This window comes from Protopterus annectens, chromosome 7.part1 (genome assembly GCF_019279795.1).
Source record: "Protopterus annectens isolate FY-2018-M chromosome 7.part1, PAN1.0, whole genome shotgun sequence".
NCBI lineage: Eukaryota > Metazoa > Chordata > Ceratodontiformes > Protopteridae > Protopterus > Protopterus annectens.
This window is the reverse complement of record NC_056740.1, coordinates 91,840,826-91,866,227: the sequence shown is the minus strand read 5'-3', so window position 1 is coordinate 91,866,227 and position 25,402 is coordinate 91,840,826. Positions and strand designations below refer to the sequence as shown.

The 25,402-nt window shown below is 40.4% G+C and overlaps 1 protein-coding gene across 2 annotated transcripts in view; it reads left to right on the top strand.

Annotated features, from left to right (window-relative positions):
* Window positions 1-25,402, top strand: part of MYO1E (myosin IE) — a 1,655,775-nt gene that overhangs the window by 934,035 nt on the left and 696,338 nt on the right. For both annotated transcript variants that reach the window (XM_044078573.1, XM_044078572.1), the window contains exon 14: window positions 20,564-20,731. In XM_044078573.1, coding sequence (XP_043934508.1) covers window positions 20,564-20,731 — 168 coding nt within the window. The remainder of the gene's footprint in view (window positions 1-20,563; window positions 20,732-25,402) is intronic.

Here is a 25,402-nt window from a genome sequence, read left to right as displayed (position 1 = left end):
TAAATATATTTTATTGTTAATTTTATAAATTATTTATTGTTTATATAAATCTACGGTAGTATCGAATCACTGTAATTCAATGTGTAACTGATAGTCAAACTTAGATATTTTTCCCAGATACACGAATGAATTCAGAAGTCATGCAGTGAAGCTTTTTTTTTCTTTTCACATTATTGAAATGTATATGTAACGAGTGTTTACAGATCAAGAGGGAAAGACACTTGATTATTAAATGTATTTTCTGAAGGGAAAGCAGACCACAAAAGTTCAGTTACATTCTGTCTCTACCTAGATTAATATCTTTAAAATAAAATGAGGACTTGTGTGGTGTCTGGCCTTATTAATGTTTACCCAAGGATAATACCTGTTGTTTATTACTTATGGTGATGGTTTTAAAAACATATTCATTAGTGTGCTTCATTTCTTATTAAATTTACTAGAATTCACATTTGAAGTTCTAGAATGCCGGTTATTCTGAAAATCCTTTCAACTTTTGGAATTATGTTTGTATTTTTTTTCACAGCTCTGTGGTTTGATACTGGCATGTTGTATTCATAGTCATTTAATCCACCTAACATTAAAAACCTCTAATAACCTCTCCTGTCCAGTTAAACATAGTAGCATACCAGTATTACTCCACTGTATTCCTTGCCCTGGAATGAAATCTCTTAAATGCTTATTTCAATTTCTTTTTTTTCCTTCCTCATTTCTGCTGAATATAATGACAGACTTATTTGCAGGACTTATTTAAAAAAAATGCTCTTCTTTATATTCCTGCTCTGACAGCTTATCCACTTCTTTTGGTTACTAATCCCTCATTCTTGTTACTTAGCATTTTATTTGTACTGTAAAAATCATCTAATGCCTGTTCCTCTTCTTAATCCTTTAGTTACTTAAGTCTTTCACATATTGTTCCATAATGCCCTGTGTCTCATGCATCCTTATAAATGTATTTCCTTTCATATTCCTTATGCTGTTCTTTCCATGTCATTCATTCATTGCACCTGTTCTCCAGCAGTTTAACATTCCAGACTTCGGTCTGTTCATTACCTGTGTGTTCCCTTTATAGATTAAACACCACCCTATATTATAAATGACCATGTATTCCTTTCTGTGCATTTTCTGCAAGCAGTTAACTAATAGTAGCATAGGCAGAGAAAGCTGTAAGTCCTTTTGTGTCGATTTACATAAACTGCATGATATTTAGTATACTTAATAAAGTCCTGTATTTTTTTCTTGCAAGTTCGGTGGATAATCTAAACAAGTTGAAAATAACAGTGATGTGTTGTCAAACCAAAATGGCTCTACAGTGTACTGGGCTACATGGAATATGACGAGCAAGTGATATTGCCTGACAGAATGGGAGTTACTGGGGAAATAATAGGACCCAATGGTGTTATGAGGTCTGGTGCCACATTTGGATTGCATTATTACACTTAGAAAATGGGCCATCTATTAAATTTTTTGTAATAGTTTTATTATTGGTATAAAATGCTTTTATATTTTTAATGTAAAATAGTTCTATATCCAAGTTTCCATAGCTCATGAACAACTGTTCAGCAATAGCAATAATCAGTACAATCACAGCCCTTAAGGCGAAATAACATACCTAACAAACTAGTAATAGGTGACTCTATAGTCAGGCGCACTGACATCCCACTCACTAGGCTGGACAAGCAGAAGGTTACTGTTAGCTGCCTGTTGGGAGCCAGAATCTGCCACATAACACAAGCACTCAGGTCACTCCAGAACAAGTACAAATATGACTCTGTCATTGTTCATGTTGGTGTGAATGACCTGAGACATACCTCCCTGGAGTACATGAAAAGAGACATGGAAAAGCTCTCTGATCATGTAGCCCAGGCTGGTATGACCCTGACCCTGAGTAGCATACTGCCCTCACCAAGAATGATACCTCAGTATAAAGAAAAAATTATCAATTTCAACAATTGGCTAAGCTTCTGGTGTCAATCAATGAGGATCCAGTGTCTGTCAGCCTGGGACGACATGCTCGACAAACCACGTTGCTTCACAAGAGGCGGCTTGCACCTGTCACCCCTTGGCTTTCGAATACTGGCCAAGGCTCTTGCTGCCCCCATAATGCCTTTTTTAGGCAAGGCTCAAAGGTCAAACCCACCTCTGTAAACTGCACAATTAACAAAAAACTGAGGGTTATGCTACTCAATGCCAGGAGTTTAAATCTCAAAATGCACGTGCTCGAAGCACTCCTCGGTATGGAGAACTATATCTGTGCAGTAACTGAAACCTGGTTCAAGGCTCCAGAGAGCACCCCAGCACTACCGGGCTACAACTCATACCACACATTTCGGCCACAGAACATGGACCGAAACACAAAAGGAGAGGGTGTATCCATATTCATCAAGGATACCTACACCTCTAGGTTAGTGGCACAGCATGATACCTCTGAGATCATCCATGTAAAACTAACATCGGGCAAATCTGCAATGCAAATTGTGGCCTGCTACAGATCACCTTCCATGACCCAGGACCACCACTGCACCTTTCTGGAGACACTGGAAAACATGAACGTCCTACCAAACACCATGATATTGGGTGATTTCAGTTACCCTACCATTCACTGGGAAAACTACTCGAGTACAAATTCCCAGGCCCAGTGCTTCCTGGAATTCATCAACTCAAATGCCCTGGATCAGCTGGTAGAGTCCCCTACCAGAAGTGAAAACATATTGGACCTGGTCATCACCAACATGGGCGACAGGTGTTCCACACCGGAGGTCAACCCGTCACTGGTTAGATCAGACAATAAACTAATCACTCTGGATGTCCACATCCCACCACCACCCCCAACTAAGGAAACCACAGTAAAAAACTTTTCTAAAGCAAACTTCACCTTTCTTAAGACAGAGGTGGTAAGTTTCACTGCTCCACACTAAAGGTTAATGCTGCCCAAAATGCAAAAACCTTTACAAATGCACTCTATGAGTACCTACAAGGATGCATGGATCATGCCATCCCCAGCAAAACCAAGACTCACTCCTCTAAGAGAAAGAAACAAGTTTGTTGGACCCCTGCAATAAACAGGCTATACAATAGAAGAAGGAATCTAGCTTTGTTTATATGCTTGTTGTTTGTTTGCTTGTTATTTCCCTGGAAGCTAATTCCACCTAATATGCAACTTCTCAGTGCTTCTGTGGATCACTAGTGATATCTGCATTGCTTACTGTACTTATTTCCTTGTTTCACTTGAAAGAAAGTTACTGTTTGTCGTTTTTGCATTTAGTTACTTGTAACACATTGCACTCAAGTTACCTGGCACTTGCTCACTAAAGCAATTATATAAGTCAGCACTAAAAATTAAAAGCACTACACCCTCACTCCCCACTGGCCCTTGTTTTCAATTAAGGAATTCCCAATATTATTCTAGCATGTCCAAAGGTCAGTTGTCAATCTTCTCTCCGGTCCAGCTGGTGAATCTGGGAATCTTGAGGCAATGTTATAACTGCCTCATGTACACAGACAACCCTCTCCTCCTCCCACATAACACAAATACTTGTGAGAGATGCAGCTATTTAGCCAAACTGGAGGCTGAGCTCTCTCAACTCAGGACTGGCAAGACCAGACAGGAGGAGAAGGCAACTACACACACCACAAAACCAGCCTCACATAATGCTACCACTCCACTGAATCAAACACATAAACACACAAAGACATACTCGGAGGCTCTGAGTAAAAATTTACCTAAACAGCAGAGGCCTCCAAAGCAGACACCCAAACAACTGCTACCTCAAGACACCCCACAAGCAACACATAAACCACAAAAGCAGTGTGCAAAGCAGTCACAGCCCTTAAGGCCAAATACAACACCAAACATACTTGTCATAGGTGACTCCATAGTCAGACACACTGACGTCCCACTCACCAGGCTGAACAAGGAGAGGGTCACAGTAAGCTGCCTATCGGGCGCTAGAATCCGCCACATAACACAAGCACTGGTCACTCCACGGCAAGTACAAATATGACACAGTCATTGTCCATGCTGGTGTGAACGACCTGAGACGCACCTCCCTGGACTACATGAAAAGAGACATAGAGGAGCTCTCTGATTATGTAGCCCAGGCAGGTATGACCCTAACCCTGAGCAGTATCCTTCCTTCACCAAGAATGATGCCACAATATAGAGACAAGATGATCAGCTTTAACAATTGGCTTAATGTCTGGTGTCATTCAAAGGGGATCCAGTGTCTGTCTGCCTGGGATGACATGCTTGACAAGCCACGCTGCCGCAAGGGACGGCTTGCACCTGTCACCCTGGGATTCCGGATATTGGCTAAGGCTCTTGCCACCCCATAGTGCCTTTTTAGGCAAGGCTCAAATTCTAAACCTACCACCCTAGAAAACAAAAATGGGAAGAAACTGAGGGTAATGCTGCTCAATGCCAGAAGTCTAAATCTCAAAATGCACGCACTCGAGGCCCTTCTCAGTATGGAGAACATCGATGTCTGTGCTGTAACTGAAACCTGGTTCAAGGCTCCTGAGAGCACCCCGCACTATTAGGTTTTACCTCATATCATGCTCCAGCCCCAAAACCCGGACCACACCACAAAGGAGGGGTGTATCCATATTCATAAAGGATACCCACACCTCCAGGTTGGTGGCAACGCATAAGCTTCGAAACCATCCAGGTGCAACTAACCATAGGCAAAACTGCTCTACAAATTGTAGCATGCTACAGGCCACCCTCTCAAACTCAGGAACCCCACACAGCCTTCCTGAAGACACTGGAGGGTATAAATGTATCTCCAAACACCATCATATTGGGTGACTTCAACTACCCGAATATAGACTGGGAACATTACTCAAGCCCTAACTTTCTAGCCCAACGGTTCCTGGAGTTCATAAATTCAAATGCCATGGAACAGCTAGTCACTGTTCCCACGAGAGGAGAAAATATACTAGATCTCATTGTCACAAACATGGGGACAAAATGCTCCACACCGAAGTATATCCCTCATTGGTGAGATGTGATCATAAACTAATGTCAGTGGAAATGCGCATCCCCCCCCGACCCGAAGGAAGAAAGACCATAGTGAAGAGCTTCTCTAAAGCAAACTTCACACTACTCAAGACTGGTGTGGTATCCTTCAAGGCCCCTGAGCCAGTGGAAACCACAACCCAAGCTGCGGAAGCCCTTACAAATGCCTTCTATGAACACCTCCAGGACTGCATGGATCAGGCAATCCCAAATAAAACCAAGACTCTTTCCACAAAGGGCAAACGTCCAGTCTGGTGGACCCCAGCCATTAACAAACTTTACAATAAGAGGAGAAAGCTATTACATGATAGAACAAAATCCATAAAAGGGAAGTCACCCCTGATCATTATTAGTAAAAATACGAGCACTCATAAAATCAACTAAGGCCAATTTTGAGAGAAAAATTGCCATGGATTCAAAGGACAATCATAAGGCCTTTTTCAGCTATGTTAGGAACCTGGGTGGAAACTCCCAGATATGCTCAGAATTAGTCCAAAATGATACAAAAATCACTGAACCCACAGACATTGCCAACATACTGGCAGACAGGTTCAGTGCAAACTTCACCCCTCTCCCCTAAAGGAGAGATAACTATCCCAGCCGAGTGTAGCCTCCCGGACATCTCAAATGCGCAGGTGAAAGCTGCACTCTCTAAAGCTAACACAGCATCAATGGGACCGGATGGTGTCCCCGGCTGTGTGCTACACGAGCTAAATGAGGAATTAAACCCGCACATAAGGCAGCTGTTTAATCTCAGCCTTACCACAGGATACGTGCCCAAGGAGTGGCGACGGCAACTGTAGTCCCACTCCACAAAGGCGGCGCCTCACGGACCCTGGTAATTACCGCCCCATAAGCTTAACAAGTCTAGTCTGCAAAGCTATGGAGAGGATCATAATGGAGCTCATAAACAAAGATATAGGGGACTTGCAGACATTGGACCCGACCCAGTTTGGCTTTGTCAAGGGAAGATCATGCCTTTTGAACTTGGTCGACTTCTTCAAACAGTCACTAAGGCCATTGATGAGGGAAAGGCAGTCCATACAGCCTACCTTGACCTTGCAAAGGCTTTCGACACAATACCCCACTGGTATTGTAGAAAAACTTACCAGCTTAAATGTAAACCCATATGTCACAAGATGGGTTGCAAACTGGCTTAAGGACAGAACCCACAGGGTTAGAGTTGCTGGCGCTGTGTCAGACTCCAAGCCGGTCACAAGTGGTGTCCCACAGGGCTCGGTCCTTGGCCCCTATTGTTTGGCATCTACTTCTCAGAAGTACAGGCCAACATAGGAGGACTTTGGCTGACAAAGTTTGCAGACGACTGCAAACTGGGCCATAGTGGAAAGTGCATCAGACACGGATATCCTTCAGAAGGGACTCACGGAAACAGATAGCTGGTGCCAGAGCCATGGCCTGAAGTTAAACGCCAAAAATGTATAGTCATACCCTTCGGGAAAAACAAGGTAACCCCAAGCTACCATATAGGTGGCAATCCACTAAGCACAGAAGAGGTTATCAGGGACCTGGGGACCCAGGTTGACAGTGGCCTTTCTTTTGACACTCACATTGCTAAAGTGGTTAGAAAGACCTTCTACATTGCCCACCTGATCATGAAGGGATTCACATCCAGATCTAGTGAGGTTATTGTTCCCCTGTACTCTTCACTTATCAGACCAATGATCGAGTACAATGCCCCATTCGGGATGTATCTCACCCGACATCTGCAGCAATTGGAGAGACCCCAAAAGTTCCTCACCAAAAGGATAAAGGGACTCCAAAATCTGTCATATGCTGCCAGATTGAAGAAACTCCAGCTCTATTCAGTCGCATACCGCCTGCTCAGAGGTGACATGTGCCTGACATACAAGGCCATGTCCAACCCGGAATTAATGGACATGCTCCACCTCAAAAAATCCAAATCCACCAAAACCACTAGAGCAAGCGACTTAAACCTTAGCACGGATATAAATAGGACGTGCTGGAGGGATAGATTTATCAGCAGAGACTCCCTATGCTGTGGAATAAAATCCCGGTCCATGTGAGGCAGAGCACCTCACTGACTCTGTTCAAGAGAAATCTAGACCTGTGGATGGGAGATCGTAGGTTTACCCCGGGAATCATCTCTGTGTCACTGCTGGACAGAGGCACAACAAACTAATGGGCACAGTATTTTTTCATATAAGGGGTGGCGTAAGCCACAAAAATTTGGGCTAGGCTTATAAATGCCTTAGGGCAGATAGCCTAGTATAAACCTATGAACCTATGAACCTATGAAACTAGTTCAGAAAAAAAGCAAATCCCATGAAGGAAAGACATCCCTGATCAGTATCAGTAAGAAACTGAGGTCCCTCATGAAATCATCCAAGGCTAACTTTGAAAGAAAAATAACCAAGGATTCAAAAGATAACCACAAAGCCTTCTTTAGCTATGTTAAGAATCTAAGTGGCAACTCACAGATATGCACTGAACTTGTGCAAAATAGCACAAAATATACTGAACCTACTGATATTGCCAACATCCTGGCAGATAGATTCAGTACAAACTTCACCCCCCTCTCACCTTCAAAAGGGCCCACAACAATACCGGAAAAATGTAGTGTCCCAAAAATCACAGACGCACAGGTGAAAACAGCCATTTCAAAAGCCAAAAACACAGCATCAATGGGACCAGATGGTGTCCCAGGCTGCGTCTTGCACAAACTACAGAATGAACTAACCCTCCACCTAAACATGGTGTTCAACCTCAGCCTCTCCACAGGCTACATGCTCATAGAATGGTGCACAGCCACAGTTATTTCTCTCCACAAAGGAGGGGCCACAACTGACACTGGTAACTATCGCCCCATAAGCCTGACTAGCCTGGTCTGCAAGGCTATGGAGCGCATCATCATGGAACTCAGTAACAAAGACATTGAGAACCTCCAAACACTAGACCCAACCCAGTTCGGCTTTGTTAAGGGTAGATCATGCCTACTAAACCTGGTTGACTTCTTCGAGACAGTCACCAAGGCCATAGATGAGGGAAAGGTGGTTCACACAGCCTACCTTGACCTTGCCAAGGCTTTTGACACCATTCCCCACTCGGGTATTACAGAAAAACTCACCAGCCTGAACATAAACCCCTACGTCACGAGATCGGTTGCCAACTGGCTTACAGACAGAACTCACATGGTAAGAATAGCGGGCTGCAGGTCCGACTCTAAACCAGTCACAAGTGGTCTCCCCCAAGGCTCAGTCCTGGAACCCCCATTGTTTGGCATATACTTCTCAGACGTACAGGCAAACACAGGAGGACTATGGCTAACCAAGTTTGCTGATGACTGCAAACTGGGAGCCATAACTGACTCTCCGGCTGACACAGACATCCTCCAAAAGGGCCTTACTGAGACGGACACCTGGTGTCAAAGTCATGGCCTCAAGCTAAATGCCAAAAAATGCATAGTCATCCCATTTGGGAAAAACAAAACACCCACAAATTCCATTTAGGTGGCAGCCCCCTTAATACAGAAGAGGTAATAAGAGATCTGGGGACCCAGGTAGATAGTAATCTCTCCTTTGACAACCATATTGCCAAAGTAGTTAGGAAATCCTTCTATGTGGCCCATATAATTACTAAAGGGTTTGCATATAGAAATAAAGAGGTTATAGTGCCCCTCTACTCGTCACTCATTAGACCCATCATCGAGTACAATGCCCCATTTGGAATGTACCTCACAAGACACTTCCAACAGCTGGAAAGACCGCAAAAGTACCTCACCAAGAGGATTACTGGTCTCAAACATATGTCCTATGCAGCCCAACTGAAAAAACTGTACTCAGTGGCATATCGCTTACTCAGAGGTGATCTCTGCCTGACTTACAAAGCCATGTCCAACTCAAAATTGATGGACAGCTCCACCTAAAGAAATCCAAGTCACTGCAAGCCACGCACTCTAGTGAGCTAAACCTCACCACAATAAATAGAACATGCTGGAGGGATAGATTCCTGTCACAGAGACTCCCCATGCTTTGGAACAAAATTCCAAATTACATCAGACAGAGCCCCTCACTAACACTTTTCAAGAGAAACCTTGATGAGTGGATGGGTAACAGAAAATACACCCCTGGGATCACTTCATTGGCTCTGCTTGACAGAGGATCAGTTAATTAATCAATGGGGGCGGCGAAAGCCGGCACACTCTGGCTAGGCTTACAAATGCCCTCAGGAAGATAGCCTAGTACCTACCTATGAAAGCACTTTTTTCAATAAAAAGTGCTTTCGTGAAACTGTGACAGTCTGTTTCATTTTCGGTGAAACAGGCTTTCGGTAGACTGTCTAGGTTCCAGATGTATATAGGTTCATAGGTTAAGTACTAAGCCGTCTTCCAAGTGGGCCATTTTATGCCTATCCAGTTTCCCCTTTTGTGCTCAAAATAACCTATTCCATTTGTTTATAGATTTTCCTTACACATCCCATGGTCAGTAATTATATATTATTCCTAATGAGAATAATTTGGACCCATGCATGGGATAAAGCATTTGCAAGCTGCCTCTGTCCATTAGTAGTACAGGGAACAGTTCTGGGGTAAATGTTCTGTTTCCCGTCCATAGATCTACTTTGTACTTGAATATGGACACAGATGAACTGGTTTTATGTGGATGGGGTGTCTGTTTCACAGCAGTGGTATCCTTTGTGAGGTATACCTGCCCCTCCAAACCATTCTGTTGATATTGCAGAAGAGATTTAGATTCTTAGACTGGGTAGTTCTGATGCCATTTAACTTGCTGATGTGCAGTAAATCCATCAGTAATGGGTCAGAGGATGTCTTGTATGCCCGATACAGGCCACTTCTCCACCGATGACTAGTCTCTTTGCAGAGGTAACTTCCCCATGTTTTGATCAACTGCATTCTATCTGTGAGCCAGTTGGTAATCCAGAGGGTGACATAGGGGTCTTTTCTCAGTTTATTTAGCTTTTCCACTATGCCTGATTTAGAAACCATGTCAGAAGCTTTGGCTGTGTCGAAGTATGCAGTGGATGCAATTTTGCTTTCATCCATTGCTTTGGTGATCTTTTCAAACAAAATCCACCAGGTTGAGTAAGTATTAGAGAAAAATGTATCTCTCGTGATTATTCTACACAAAATGCATATTAACTTACAATTTCTTCACAGATATGTTTGATGAATGATTTAATATTTGTTCATGTTAAAAATGATATGTAGTATAGATGCATAGTTATGCAAACCACAACTACGTATTGTACTTCTGAGTGTTTCACAACTGCATTCTATTATCAAACTGCAAGTGTATTAACAGATGACTGAATGTAAAGAATGTGCTGAAGGGGTTAAGGGATGTTACAAAGACTGGTTTCTGAAAGCAAGAACGAACACACTGTATGTAAACTCTGACCTTCCCAGGCTGGGATGGATAGTTACAAGGAATGCCGGGGAGTTAGAATGTACTGGTACTAAAATGTACAAGGTCAGGAAACAAGACTAATTAACAAGCCAGGTGGCCTGTGTTTTTCTCTAACATTATTGGTACTAAAAAAACATGATTGCCCACATGCAGCATTAAGCGAAAAGCATGCGGGTCTGCAGAAATCCTATTTGACCACATCAGTATTCTGCATGCGTGATACTGATAAGAAATTAAATAGTGTGTATGTATTTTTTCTACTTGGTGAGACTGATTTTAAGTTGTGTAGATAGTCTCCCAGCACTCACGTATATAGATTTAAATAAAAAGAAAATGTTTTGCACATCCTGAAGAGTTATTCTTGACTCAAGCCTAAAAGGTAAGTAATATTATTTACGTATATTTTAAACTGTACTTTAACAGTATGAACTACCCTTGATGAATCCAACTGAGATGGGTCCAATATTTAGAGGTTCCCTATGTCCTGATTAATCCCATGACTACTCTCCATGGTTTTACATATAAGGCTAGTCAGACATATGTGTCTGTAGAAAGTCCTCCCGTATGCAGAAACATGACTGTAGTTGTTCACCATTTGCTTGGTGCAAAACCTGTATGCAGGCTGAGATTGAACAGTGTTAGTGGTGTAGCTAAATCATGCTTTGTGTTATTTAAGATGCATACAGGGATATTGTCAGGACCCATCATTGTAGTATTTTTATCTTTTGATAGCACTTTTGGCAGTTGGTCTTATGTGATAGCTGGAGGTGAGCCAGTTTCAGGTATATTTTGAGGGACAGATGAAGGGAGAAAGGTAGAAAGTTAGAACTAAATTTATCAGCCAGTAGGTTCACTGTATCTTCAGCCTCAGTGTAGATTGCATCATTCCCAGTCAGCTCAGAGTATTGCGGCATTGTGTTTTTGAAATTATGACCATATCTAAAACATACCTTGTGATTGACTTTGGTTTGGGTAGCTATTTTAGCCTCAAAATTGACTTTGATAGATTTTATTAAGCTCCTGAGTTGTTTATTTGAGTGACAAGGACTCTAACATTCTGGGAGTTGCTCTTACGTTTGGTCAAAATTCTTTTCCTTTTATTATAAAGTTTGTTGGTATTATTTTTTCCAGCATGTGGGTTTGTTTCTGAGGTTTGCCCTGCATGTGTTCCTATGGGTGAAGCTGCTAACGATGTACATCTCTGCATATTCAGTGGAGTGAACTAGGTTTTGTGAGTATTTGAAGTTTGCCAATGGACCACGTAGGAGTAGGTAGTTTGTCTTAAATACATTTCTAAAGATAACTTGGGCAAAAGGGATTTCTGGTTTCAGTTTTATTTCAACGGAGGCTAATTTATGGCCAGATCAAGCAAGTGATAAAGATACACAAGAGACGGTGCAAGTTTTGCCTATATTAGTAAGGACAAGACCTGAGATGTTGTCCACCCAATTTGTACTCTGAATAATTGTTCCAAGGGCTTTTGTGTTGTCAAAATCCAGTAATCTCTGTGTTTTATGAACCAGTGGTGGTGGTGTACATTTTCCAGTTTATAGTTGGATAGTTTCGATCACCTAGGAAAAAGGTATTGGGTTTAATACTGAGTGATTCTAGTTCCTGTAGATAGGTGATGTGGCTTTCTTTCTAATAGAGGAAGTTCTTTAGCTAGCTAATATATGGTACAGGACCTTTCTGATGATAATTTGGACACGAAGAAGCCCTACTGCATCATGCTGCTTTACCAGCCTTGGTGCAAGTCTCTTCTGAATGTAGATTGAGACACCTCCTCTTTTTTTATCCCCTCTTGCACTGCAGCTGGTCTAAACATGTGGAACACATTATAGCCTTGTACAACTAGAGTGCTGTCCGCTATTTTAAACTATGTTTTAGTCACTACACAGACATCAATGTTCTCCAGAATGAGAAAAACTTGCAGGGAGTGGAGTTTCTTGTTTAGGCTCCTAGCATTGATCAGTGCCACCTTCTTATTTTCTTTTGCTTCTTTCATTATGTTGGTAGGTTTATCAGATTGGCATTGCCAAGAAAAAGGCACTATAGGGGTGAACAATGTCTCTGCCAATAATCAAACTCTAGAGGACACAGGTGCAGCCATACTTGGTGAAGCAGCATGCTCTGTCGATCATATCCTCCTTTGCTGACAGATATTGGACCCCCTTGAAATAATACATAAAACTAAGCCAATTATTGAAGTCAGTAATTTCTGCTCATATTGTGGTATCATCCTTGGAAAAGGTAGAATGCTGATCAATGCTAGGCTTGTACCACCTTGGACAGTCTGAGAGCTCAGTCATGTCTCTATTCAAATAGTTCAGGGAGATGTACCTCAAGTCATTGACACTGGCATGAAGTATGACACAGTCATACTGGTACTTGTTCAAGGACTTGAGTGCATGCATGATCTGATGGATCCTGGCACCAGACAAGCAACTAATGGTCACTCTTTTCCTTTCTTACCCTGGTAAGAGACACGTGTACCTCTTACAGTGGAGTCACCTATAACAAGAACGCTTGGTTAGGTTGATGCCTGCATTACGGGCTCGGTGTCTGTGACTTTAGGACTCCTTATGCTGTGTGAAGAAGTAAGCTTAATTTGCTGAATGTGCTTTGTGCCTGTGTTTTACATGTGTGTGTGTGTGTGTGTGTGTGTGTGTGTGTGTGTGTGTCTATATATATATATATATATATATATATATATATATATATATATATATATATATATATATATATATATATATTTACATGCTTGTGTCATATATATATTTATGTTATATAATATAGATAATATGTATACACACAGTGAATTTCGTATATATGTATATATATATATATATATATATATATATATATATATATATATATATATATATATATATATATATACACACACACACACACACACACGGTTACATTTAATTTGACCTAAAGCTCCTCTGATAAAAAAAGAAAAAAAAAAACACTGGCACATCTGATCAAGAACTCATCTGATCTAAACCACAAATGACAATTACATTTGATTGAAAACTATGTTGGAGTGTAAAAATTGCTTTTGCCCTGGTTTCAGAGTATAAAAAGTATAAGTATAAGACTCAGCCTCATACAGACTGCGTAGAGGTGACCTGTGTCTGACATATAAGGCCATTTCAGACCCAGCCTTGATGGAGTTGCTGCATATCTGTAAGACAAACTCCATTCATGCAACCCACACACAAGGCCTTAACCTAGTCTGTGACATTAATAGAACCTTTTTGGCAGCATACCTCTCAGCTGTACCAAATACCACGGTATTGACCGATTTTGAGACAAAAAAAACAGGGTGCCATGAATTCTGAGTGGCCCCTTGCATTTTCTGATTTTTTTTTTTAATTTTTATTTACTTATTTATTTATTTTTTAACAAGTTGGCCGATGTCATCATGCATATCCCACAATGTCATCAACTTGGGGCATGCGTGATGACCCAAGCAGCTTTGTGAGGCAGACTGCCCACAGACTTGCTCATCTCACACACTGTTTTGTAATTTGTTTTGGAGGGAAATAGCAGCTGCAGCAAGTGGAACTATGCACAGCAATTTAAGTTTAACTCCTACAGAGTCTGCCCAGCACCCACCTGTGTCCACAGGCCAGGATGATAAAGTCCTCCAGGTGTGTTAGTTAAAAAATAATAATAACATTTGTATGCTTATTCCCTGAAAAGAAACAGCAGCAAAAGAACTGGATTGGACTACTCTGGCTGTGTATGTTATTTAAGACAGTAAGACTGCAACTTGCAATGTGCTGTTCACTTAGTTTATGCCGCAATCCACAATGCTGCAACCAGTGTGTTTTATTTACTTGCATATTAATGGAATCTGGAGGCAAATGTCCAAAAATACAGCAGTATAAACACAAATGGCTGAAATTAGTACTTATAAAGAAAAAGCAGCCATCCTTGCAACCTTGCAGTTTGTTCTTAATGCATAATGTTACGTTTCATTTCACAAGTTCACAATTACTGTGATTTGTCAGCTATTGTAGTAGCCCAGGATGGCTGTTTTTTCTTCAAAAGGCATTGTCAAATGTATCGGAATGACTTTGGGCTAATTGCATTTGCTTGCATATGCACTGTTTTAACCTGTTATCCACGTTAACTGTAATAACATACTACATCTACATGACTTTATATCACAAGACAACGGTCTTCTAACCGTGGACTGTATTTCATTATTTATGCACGTATTTTTGGGGGGTGAATTGCAACAGATAACAGTAAATGCTGTGCCGGTGTGATGCCCATGAAGAGGCATGCATGGTCCTAACTGGGTATGATTACAGGAAAATTGACAAGCAATGTGAATATGCAGAAGTGAAGAATTAGATGCGGAAACTGCTACCTGAGTGGGCAGGCAAATCTAATAGGATCCTTTTCCTAAATTTATAGTGGTAAGGATTAACTACTGGGTTGACCACGTTATTTTCTTTTGCTTATTATGGTTCTTAACTGTATTTTAAGAAGCACCTTGTCGTGGTTACTGTAGAACAAAAAATGCTAACCTTTCTTGCCACATTTGTTGTCCAGATTTGGTGTCAACTTTTTTCATAGTACTTTCTAACGGCTTGTATTGTCTTACTTGTCTGATGGCAATACACACAGCAGGACCTGCAACTGAGTTTGTAACTTGGAATGGTAATGCAAGACAAAGACGTGTAATTTTCTAAACAAATTTCTGACCCTCTTTACCCTAGTGAGACTTTGTTTGATAGTGGTTGCCCAACCCCCCCCCCCCCCGTGCCTTGTAGGTACTCCCGGCAACAGACTTGGCTCGTGCCTACTGCAGAAGTGTTCCTCAAACACTAATGTCTGCCAAGACTTTCCAACAATTAACTGTAAATTATTAGCTGTATTGTGTATAAAACAGACCTCTCAAATATTGCAACAGTAAGGGCTGCCATTATAAATAGTAAGTGACCTACATGAAAGAGTTGGCAAATGCAGAACAGGGATGACGCTGAGTATATTGTGTGGGAGTACCAAATCAATCTTTATACATGCGCCTTATTCCCTTGTTACCTGCTGGTTTCACTTTGGCCATTCTGTGCTCTACAAGTCTTTCCAGATGATATCCTTTCAGCCGTACAATATTTGCTTTTCTTATGCCACTGAGTCTAACACTGCAGTTGTCACTGAAAGCCTTATTTTTGTATCTGAAAGTGACGAACCCAACTTTGTTTGCTTTTACAGGTGCATTTTATGGCTTGTACTGGCTGCATGTTATAGGAAATCATTGTTTTTTTTCATGTGGGATAGAGTGTTGTGACAGGAAAGCAAACTACTGTGTTCAAAATGAGCTTTGCTACGATGTTTGTAACTTTATTTTGATTATTGCAATGCCATTTTCCATGGGTGTGTGGTGTGTTGTAACTTGTAAGCCTTTATAAGAGATTATAAAGGAATATTGCACGTTAGTGTGTCTTTATATGTATATTTATATGTGAGGATACTGTACTTTCTCTTCAAACCTGTAACCTCAGAGCAATGACTTAAAATATCTCTGAAGACAACTAAGATTTTGCATTGTATCTTGATTACAGATAAGAGCGAAAATGTGTGTGAGGAACACTAAAACAAGAGCTGTAGTTAAGTACTTGCACTGTGTTTCTAAAATAATATTCAGACATCCCTTGGAGATGTACTGATTAGTGGGGTGTGGTGGGGTCTGGGGGGCATGTTTCATTTTGATGTTTGTGTGCATACTTGAAACTACTGAAGGAAATGGATCACTGAGGGAAATGTTCCATTTTGGTGCCTGTAAGTTGTACATACTTGAAAAACTACTGAAAGGAATGGATCGCTGGAGTGGGGGAAATGTTTCATTTTGGTGCTTGTTCATACTTGAAGCCACTGAGAGAATAGATTGCTTGGGGAAGTGTTTCATTTTGGTGCTTGTACATACTTAAAGACATACTGCTGAAGGAATTAGTGAGGGGGTCTGGTGCCATATGTTGGTTGTCTGTTCTTCAGTTTGCATTTGAAAGCTGGTATCCCACAGTTCCATCGAACTGGGTGGGGGTTACATAGTTATGTATGCACATTTTATAATCAGCGTACAGGTTTGTACCTGTTTTTCTTGGGCCTTTGTCCAGACTTTTGATGTTTCCAGGCTGAGAGGTATGGTTGGCAGGATAGATTTGTATCCCAAAGACTCCCCTGTCCGTGGAATAGACTCCCTCTCCATGTCAAGCAGAGTACCTCTCTAGCCCTCTTTAAGAGGATCCTGGACAGCTGGATGGGAAAGAGAAAATATACCCATGAGATCCCAACTGTGTCCCTGCTGGACAGGGGAAACAGGTGCTGACTTTGAGGGGAACATGGGCAAATTTCTTGGCTAGGCTTATAAGGGCCTCCAGGCCATTAGCCTAGTATTATCCTATGAACCTGTAAGGCAATTTAGTGTTGATCATATTTGTTTCTTGCTAATGATCACTATTATGCTGTGCCTCCATGTGTAGATGGATATGTATGTGCACCAGCAGTGATTTGTGTGTGAAGAGAATTCCCTTTTCTCATTGCTTGTGTGGCTGTAGAGTTAGTATATGTAAATTAGTTAAGAGGTGTGTGCAGGGAATTTCCCCAGTACAAAAAAAAATCTGGAAGATATATTTAGTGCATGTGACATTTTCCGTAAAATGTATTTTGATGTTTTGTGGTTTTGATGAAATGTCTTTTAGATCAAATTTTCCATTGTTTCCTCAAACAAAATGCGCTTAAAATCAAATGGACCATAATCCTATACACACACACACACACACACACACACACACACAAACAAATGTGGAGATAGAAGAGTCTTTCACACATATGCAGTAGATCAGATACACACACACACACACACACACACACACACACACACACACACACACACACACACACACATGTTCCTAGCAATTTTAACCTCTTTCTTGACTGTCTAAACTTCATATCCCTCATTGTAGTCTAATGAATGAAAAATTGAATACAGTACAAAGTAGTGCAGGTCCCCCTAGGCTCACATACCTCTCAATTGCCTGTGATTTTGTGGAATACCCTTAATTTTCCCTTGTATTTTTTGCTGTGTCAATCAGAAATGTTTGCTTTTCTAGTAAAGCTCTGAGGAATCCCAGCCATTATAGTTTCATACTTCTTACTGCTCCGAAGAAGCATGTTGATCTCAAATCTGATCCTCTATTAACTTTTTAAGTGAATAAGAATAATACTCATCTCCCCGATCTTGGGTCAGTATCTCCTAATTATTGTTGGCTTTATCCAAGAGCATAGATGTTAAGATGTGTGGATGCACAGTCGCTGTTTCACACACAATCCCACACCCACACCCACACATACCCATGCACATACACATCCACACCCACACCCTCACCGACACACACACACACACACACACACACAAATGCACCCTCACCCACACGCACATGCACATACGCACTCATACACACACACACACACACACACACACACACACACACACACACCTCACCACACGCACATGCACACACACACAAACACACACAGTAAACAAGAGCACTCCTGCTAAATGCAGCTTTTTATGTGCTCTTGATAGAAGAAGCTGCTGTTTTTTTCTTTCACCCTTTCTGACTGCTATTGCAATTACTTTTATTTTTCTTTTTTCTTCAATGTTGTTGTTGTATCTTTCAGCTTTTCCCGGTTAGGGGTCGCCACAGCAGAACTCCGGTCCGCTAATGATTGGCAGTAGATTTTTACATATCGACTTGCCAGGTCTGATGCACAACATTCAACGAAGGTACGCCCATTTCACGCATGTCTCCACACAGAAGATGCTTTAGCTGAGAATCAAACAGGACAACGTCTTACTGTGAGGTGACAACACTACTGCAGCACCACCACCGCAGTTGTTATTATTTATTAACTGACACTTGTTAAGAACTCACTTTTAGCAAGCAAATCCAACATGGTGGATGTTTCCTCTTTTATCCATGCTTTGTGGCAGCTTAATATGCTGCCTTGAAGCCACAGACTAAATTCCAGGCTTCTGGTACATTAATACCCTGTTGAAGAGCATGTGCTTTCAGGTTGGGTATCATTTTTGAGATCCACCAGTTCTAATGTGTGTGAGTAAGAAGTAAATATTTAATCATCCTTCTGAAAGATGCATAGTGCAAGACTCTCTGTCATATAGGTTCATAGGTGTGTACTAGGCTAATGGCCCTGGAGTCTTTACAAGCATAGCCCATAGGATTATCCGGGCATTGTGCCTCCCAACCTTAGTTCCCAGTGCCTCTGTCGAGTAGAGCCACTGGAGTGATCTCTGGGGTGAATTTTCTATTTCCCATCCACTCATCAAGATTTCTCTTGAAGAGGGCCAGTGACGTGCTCTGCCTGACATGTATGGGAAGTCTATTCCACAGCATGGGCAGTCTCTGGGTTATGAACCTGTCCCTCCAGCATGTTCTGTCGATTGTGGTAATGAGGATGAGGTCTCTGGAGTGTGTGGTGTGGAGGGATTGAGATTTTTTTAGATGTAGCATTTCTAACAGAGCTGGGTCAGCAAGCAGAGATCACTGCTAAGTAGGCACGCATATTGCCTACTTATATGGAAAATATATATAATACTTATATATGGACAATAGCCAAGTGTGACATTTCTGTAAATTATAATATATATATATTTCTTTCCCAATACTTTCACTTGGTACCTAAGGTTGCTTGTAACTATCTTTAGTGATTCCACGCAGATAAATCCTTTACACTATATAATTTTTCTTGATAGACTGAAAAATCAGTAGGGTTACTCTCATTTCTGAAAACAAATATGATGCTGGTATTTAAAACTTAAATACTTATTCTGAGATAAAATAGTAATATTTAATGTCGAAAGCAAAACTTTTACTATTATGTAGTCCAGCTTGTGAAATGCTATTGGACTCTCATTTGAATGAGGAAAAAAAGTTATACATTATGATAGTAAATTAGTTCACAAATTTTCTAATGCTTTCTTGTCAAACGTTTAACTATAATTTACAAAATGATAGTGTCAGTTACATAGATTTTTGAGAAATCTGAAGTGTTTCTTGTCTTTGGGTGTTTTTTCCACACATTTTTAATGCATATGCAGACTTTGAAAGACTTGAGCCTGTTGTTAATTTCCTCACTAATCTACAGTGTTGCTGTGCTCTTATTCCAGAAATAAAGTAATGTATATCAGTTTTTTTTTTTTTGTCAAGAATCAAGTGTAATGGATGAGACATACCCACAGTATTAATCATTTTCTTTATTGCGTTGATGCTACGTAGAGTGAACTTGATACTACGGAAAGGATTCATCTGTCATTAAAGTGTAGCATAGGTGCACCTGCAGTTTTTTTTTTTATTTTAGGTTCCATGTGTATATATTGTGAGCAAGAAATTTGTGAAATAAATTTCAAGTACAGATGTCGGTAGGATATAGACTTTTGCCATTCAGCTGTCAAATTAAAGAAGGAATGAAAATGTAGTTAATTTTATTTCATCGAAAGGCGTCAATGCAGTTTTCTAACACTGCCTGTAAAAACATTTGAATGGTTTAATAAGCTTATTTCTGTTCATATTCTACTAGTACAATTTTCAGTCTCAGTGTTACTTGTCAGGACACAACAGTTTATAGGCTGTGTTATTTTTATACTTTAACTTTTAACCCTGGGAGAAAGACCTAAAAATCCATTGCTATATTTTCTGCCATGGCAACTCTGTAGACAGTTTGGATATCTCTTCATAGGTCATCATGAATCAGTCACAACTTCACAGAGCTACATACACATATTCACTTTAAGTGCTTTAATGAATAAGCATGGTGTTTGGCCTTAATAATCTAAAAATGGATGTTATTTTTGCAGTGCCATGCCAAAGTGTATTGTTCTCTTAGGTAACATGACTGCTGTTGGGTACCACCATAATGATTTTCATCAGAAAACAAAATACATTTGTTTCAATAAAAATAGTGCTACATTTACATGTGCTTACATCTACATTTTGAGAAAACGTTTGTCACTTGAAATGAGAATGTATTTATTTGGGAACTCTGTGTTTGTATTAAAGCTTTGAAATGAAGTGCAATCTTTGAAACTGTGTGTATTGTTTAGAATCCCCCAGGTATTATGAGCATTCTGGATGATGTATGCGCCACAATGCATGCAACTGGAGAGGGCGCAGATCAAACAGTGCTTCAGAAACTTCAAATGCAGATAGGAACACACGATCACTTCAACAGCTGGAACCAAGGCTTTATAATCCATCATTATGCAGGAAAGGTATTTGCACATATTCGTTTGTCCTTGTGCCAAATCATAACACTCATCATGACACTTTTCTAAGTAAGATATATATTGTATCACTTTTTCACTAATGTTAATCATGTATATTTCACAGACTGTTTTGACAAATGTTTCATTTTAGTCTGTTCTATGCGTAATGTTAGTAAATGTTTCTAGCAGAAATTTCTAGGTGTTTGTTGACATAGGTTCATAGGTAGGTACTAGGCTATTGGCCCTAGGGCTTATACAAGCCTAGCAAAGAAGGTACCCTGGCTTTCGTCACCCAAGAAAATTATTTTCCTGTGCCCCTGTCAAGCAGAACCACAGAAGTGATCCCTGGGGTGACTCTTATTACCCATCTAATCATCAAGATTTTTCTTGAAGAGTGCTAATGAGGAGCTCTGTTTGACATAGATAGGTAGTCTGTTCCAGAGGATGGGAAGTCTCTGGGACAGGAATCTATCCCTCCAGCATGTTCTGTTTATTGTGGTGACAAGGTTTAGGTCCCTAGAGCATGTAGCTTGAAGGGATTAGGATTTCTTTAAGTCGAGCATGTCCAACAGCTCTGAGTTTGACATAGCTTTGTATGTTAGGCAGAGATCGCCTCTGAGTAGGCAATATGCAATGGAGTAAAGCTGAAGTTTTTTGAGTTGGTATGCATAGGGCATCTGTTTGAGGCCAGAAATCCTCTTTGTGAGGTATTTCTGCGGCTTTTCCAGTTGTTGTAGATGTCTTGTGAGGTACATACCAAAAGGGGTGTTGTACTCCATAATGGGTCTAATGAGTGATGAGTAGAGGGGAACAATGACCTCTTTTTTTCTGGATGAGAAACCTTTTGTGATGAGGTGTGCCACGCAGATGGATTTCCTGACCACTGTAGTGATGTGATTATCAAAGGAGAGACTACTGTCCACCTGTATCCCAAGGTCTCTTATCACACTTTCGGTGTTAAGTAGACTACTGCCTATGTGGTAGTTCATGGGTACAGAATTTTTACCAAAGGGGATGACAATGCACTTTTTGGCATTGAGCTTGAGACCATGGCTTTGACACCAGGCATCTGGGTAAGTGAGGCCCTTTTGTAGGATGTCCGCATCGTTAGGAGTTTCTATTATGGCTCCTAGTTTGCAGTCATCTGCGAATTTAGTTAGCCAAAGACCTTCTGTGTTAGCCTGTACTTCAAAGAAGTATATACCAAACAGGAGAGGACCCAGGACTGAACCCTGTGGTACTCCACTTGTCACTGGTCTGAAGTCTGATTTGGAGTCGGCTACTTTCACAGTGCGGGTTCTGTCAGTAAGCCAATTGGCAACCCATCTTGTGACATAGGGATTTATACCTAGTTTAGTGAGTTTATCTATAATTCCAGAGTGGGGGGATGGTGTCAAACACCTTGGCGAGATCTAGATAGGCTGTGTGAACCTCCTTACCCTCATCTATGGCTTTGGTGACTGCTTCAAAGAAGTCTATCAGGTTTAGGAGACATGATCTGACTTTTACAAACCCAAACTCCTTTTACAAACACAAACTGTTTCATAACATGAACATGTTTTCATAAGTGGCTAACTTGCATGATAAAATTGTATTTTTTATTAAAATATGTAACTTAAGAGGATTATTACAATTAGTTTTAGTAGGATGCTGTTGATTTGCACTTTTGATAATAAACTTTACTGTGGAATTAATCTATACTGAATCATCAGTATGTACTACTACATCAATGCATAAAGATATATCCATGTAGGTTCCTTCATTGAAAGCACAAACTCTCAAACCTAAAGTGACAAACCACAAATTCATGATCACCAGTATATTGAAAATTAAACAAAAGTAAATTAAGCATCTTTTTTTGCGGGCGGCAAGGACCCTGAACCCCCCTACCCCAGTAATTATGTGTACCAACTCTGAAATTGCACTACAATGGGGAAAGAGCAAATACCATGATCTCCACTGCAGTATGATCTCCCATATAAAAAAGCTGGCTGATCGAATCAGCTGATTCTTGAAAACACAAGCTGGCAAGTTTCCCTACGAGAAAGCACTTTTGATCAAACATCAACCATTTATATATATATATATATATATATATATATAAAATTGGATGAAACCACCATCAAAATTACCAGGGCCTATGGTGCTCATCCACTTTACAAATAATATGAAAAAGGTTGCTTTTGCAGAGAGAAGTTCCCCCTACACCCCCTTCAACTTTAAATACACTAACTCTAAAATCATGCAAAAGTTGATTAAAGGCCTACATTCCTTGCCCCACAGGCTCACAGCCTTAGCAAACATATAATGTACTGTCCCTTTAAGAGTTAGTGAATGTCATGCAGTTATCCATTGCATTCACTTACACAGCTGCACAGCATTGATAGCCACTCATTGATATAAGAAGATCCTATTAATTGAAACCAGTCCAATAATCGATACACCGCATATCAGCTAAATGCATACTCTCTCAGTAGTGTATCATGTTTTGTTTGTAGCTTGTGTCAGCAAGCTGGCTGGCATGTTTAGAAATATTATCCTATGCCATATTTTTAGGAATAGAATAAAATGAACACCAAGAGAATGTGCTAACATGTTACACTAAAACATTTTCTGCCTGCTATTATTACTCTCTTCCAACATAAATGTAGAAGTGAAGCCAAATTATGGCAATGTGTAATACTTTAGTATGGTTGGTTTCTAGTTTAAAATGTGTAGAGTAAGCATACAATTATGGTTTGTTCACATTCTTAAAGCAGCCTCTTCTTTTAATGTACTTTGATTTTTTTTTTTTTTTTAATATTTTTATTCATTTCTGAAAACATGAATGCAGGTTATTTATGACAATGAAGTATTTACAAATTATTTAAAAAGATAGGCTAAAACCTCTAAACAGATATCAAACATTAAAACCAAAATAAAGTATTTACAAGGGTGTCTATTGTTGACATATAATTGACTTTCTGTACAATTGTTTCCTGATTATAATCTGCTGCAGTCATTATTCTCCAGTATTTCAGTTACTTTTTGCCATGCTACGTATAATGATGGTAGTTCTTTCAGTTCTTCCTTTAATAGTGTTCATTTCCAATTGTGATACTGCTGACACCATATTCATGATTTGATTTTTGACAGACAGTAACTTAGCTACTCACCAATGAGTCTCCTTAGAAAAGTTCTTATGTATTTATTATGAAATTACTCTGTGAGGATCTTAAAAAGCCTGTCTTTACATTCCCATGGTAATTTTTAGCCCTTTGCGTTATGTACAAATAACCCAGAGGTAGGCAGAACAAGGATATGTGGGTCCATTTGTATGTTTCCCGTATCCATGAGGGACATGAGTGTTAAACCAGAGTGAATTTGCAGTTTCCCATCCATTCATCCCAATTACATTTGAATATAGGGTCACAGGTACAGTATTTACTCCTAGGCAGCTGGTCTTGTTTGATGAGACACTTGGCAGAATTTAATTTATTTTAATGGACTGTTGTCAACATTATAGAAACGGATAACTGGTGCCAGAGCCATGGCCTAAAGTTAAACGCCAAAAAATGCATAGTCATACCCTTCGGAAAAAACAAGGTTACCCCTAGCTACCATATAGGCAGCAACCCACTAAGCACAGAAGAGGTTATCAGGGATCTGGGGACCCAGGTTGACAGTAACCTTTCATTTGACACTCACGTTGCCAAAGTAGTTAGGAAGACCTTCTACATTGCCCACCTGATCATGAAGGGATTCACATCTAGATCAAGGGAAGTCATCGTCCCCCTGTACTCATCACTCATCAGACCAATGATTGAGTACAATGCCCCATTCAAAATGTATCTGACACGACACCTGCAGCAACTGGAAAGGCCCCAAAATTTCCTCAACAAAAGGATAAAGGGTCTCAAAAATATGTCCTATGCTGCCCGACTGAAGGAACTTCAGCTCTATTCAGTCGCTTACCGTCTGCTCAGAGGTGACCTGTGCCTGACATACAAGGCCATGTCCAACCCAGAATTGATGAACATGCTTCACCTCAAAAAATCTAGATCCCTCAGAACTACAAGGGCGGGAGACTTAAACCTCGACACGGTTATTAATAGGACGTGCTGGAGGGACAGATTTATCACCCAGAGACTCCCTATGCTGTGGAACAAAATCCCGGTACATGTGAGGCAGAGCACCTCACTGGCTTTGTTCAAGAGAAATCTTGACCAATGAATGGGAGATCGCAGATATACCCCAGGGATTATCTCAGTGTCACTGCTTGACAGAGGCACAGCAAAATAATGGGCATATTATCCTCCAAACTAAAGGGGTGGCGAAAGCCACAAAACTCTGGGCTAGGCTTATAAATGCCCTTGGACAGATAGCCTAGTATGAACCTATGAACCTATGAACCTATTACAAACTGTTTCACTTCTAACACAGAATCTAAAAAGTGAGCTAGCTAGTTTGATGGAAGAAATAGTGCAAGCAGCACTATGATAAAATTCACATGTTAATATTACAAAGCATAAGGGTATTTTTCAGCCATCATATTTATTATATAGCACAAGAATACGCACGGCTTGAGTGATACTTCATTTACGTATACTTTTTAAGTGATGGTAAATTGGAATAGAAAGGCCTAACAAGATTTTTCCATTTAATAAACGATTTTCAGTAACCTTCAAACTGAACACT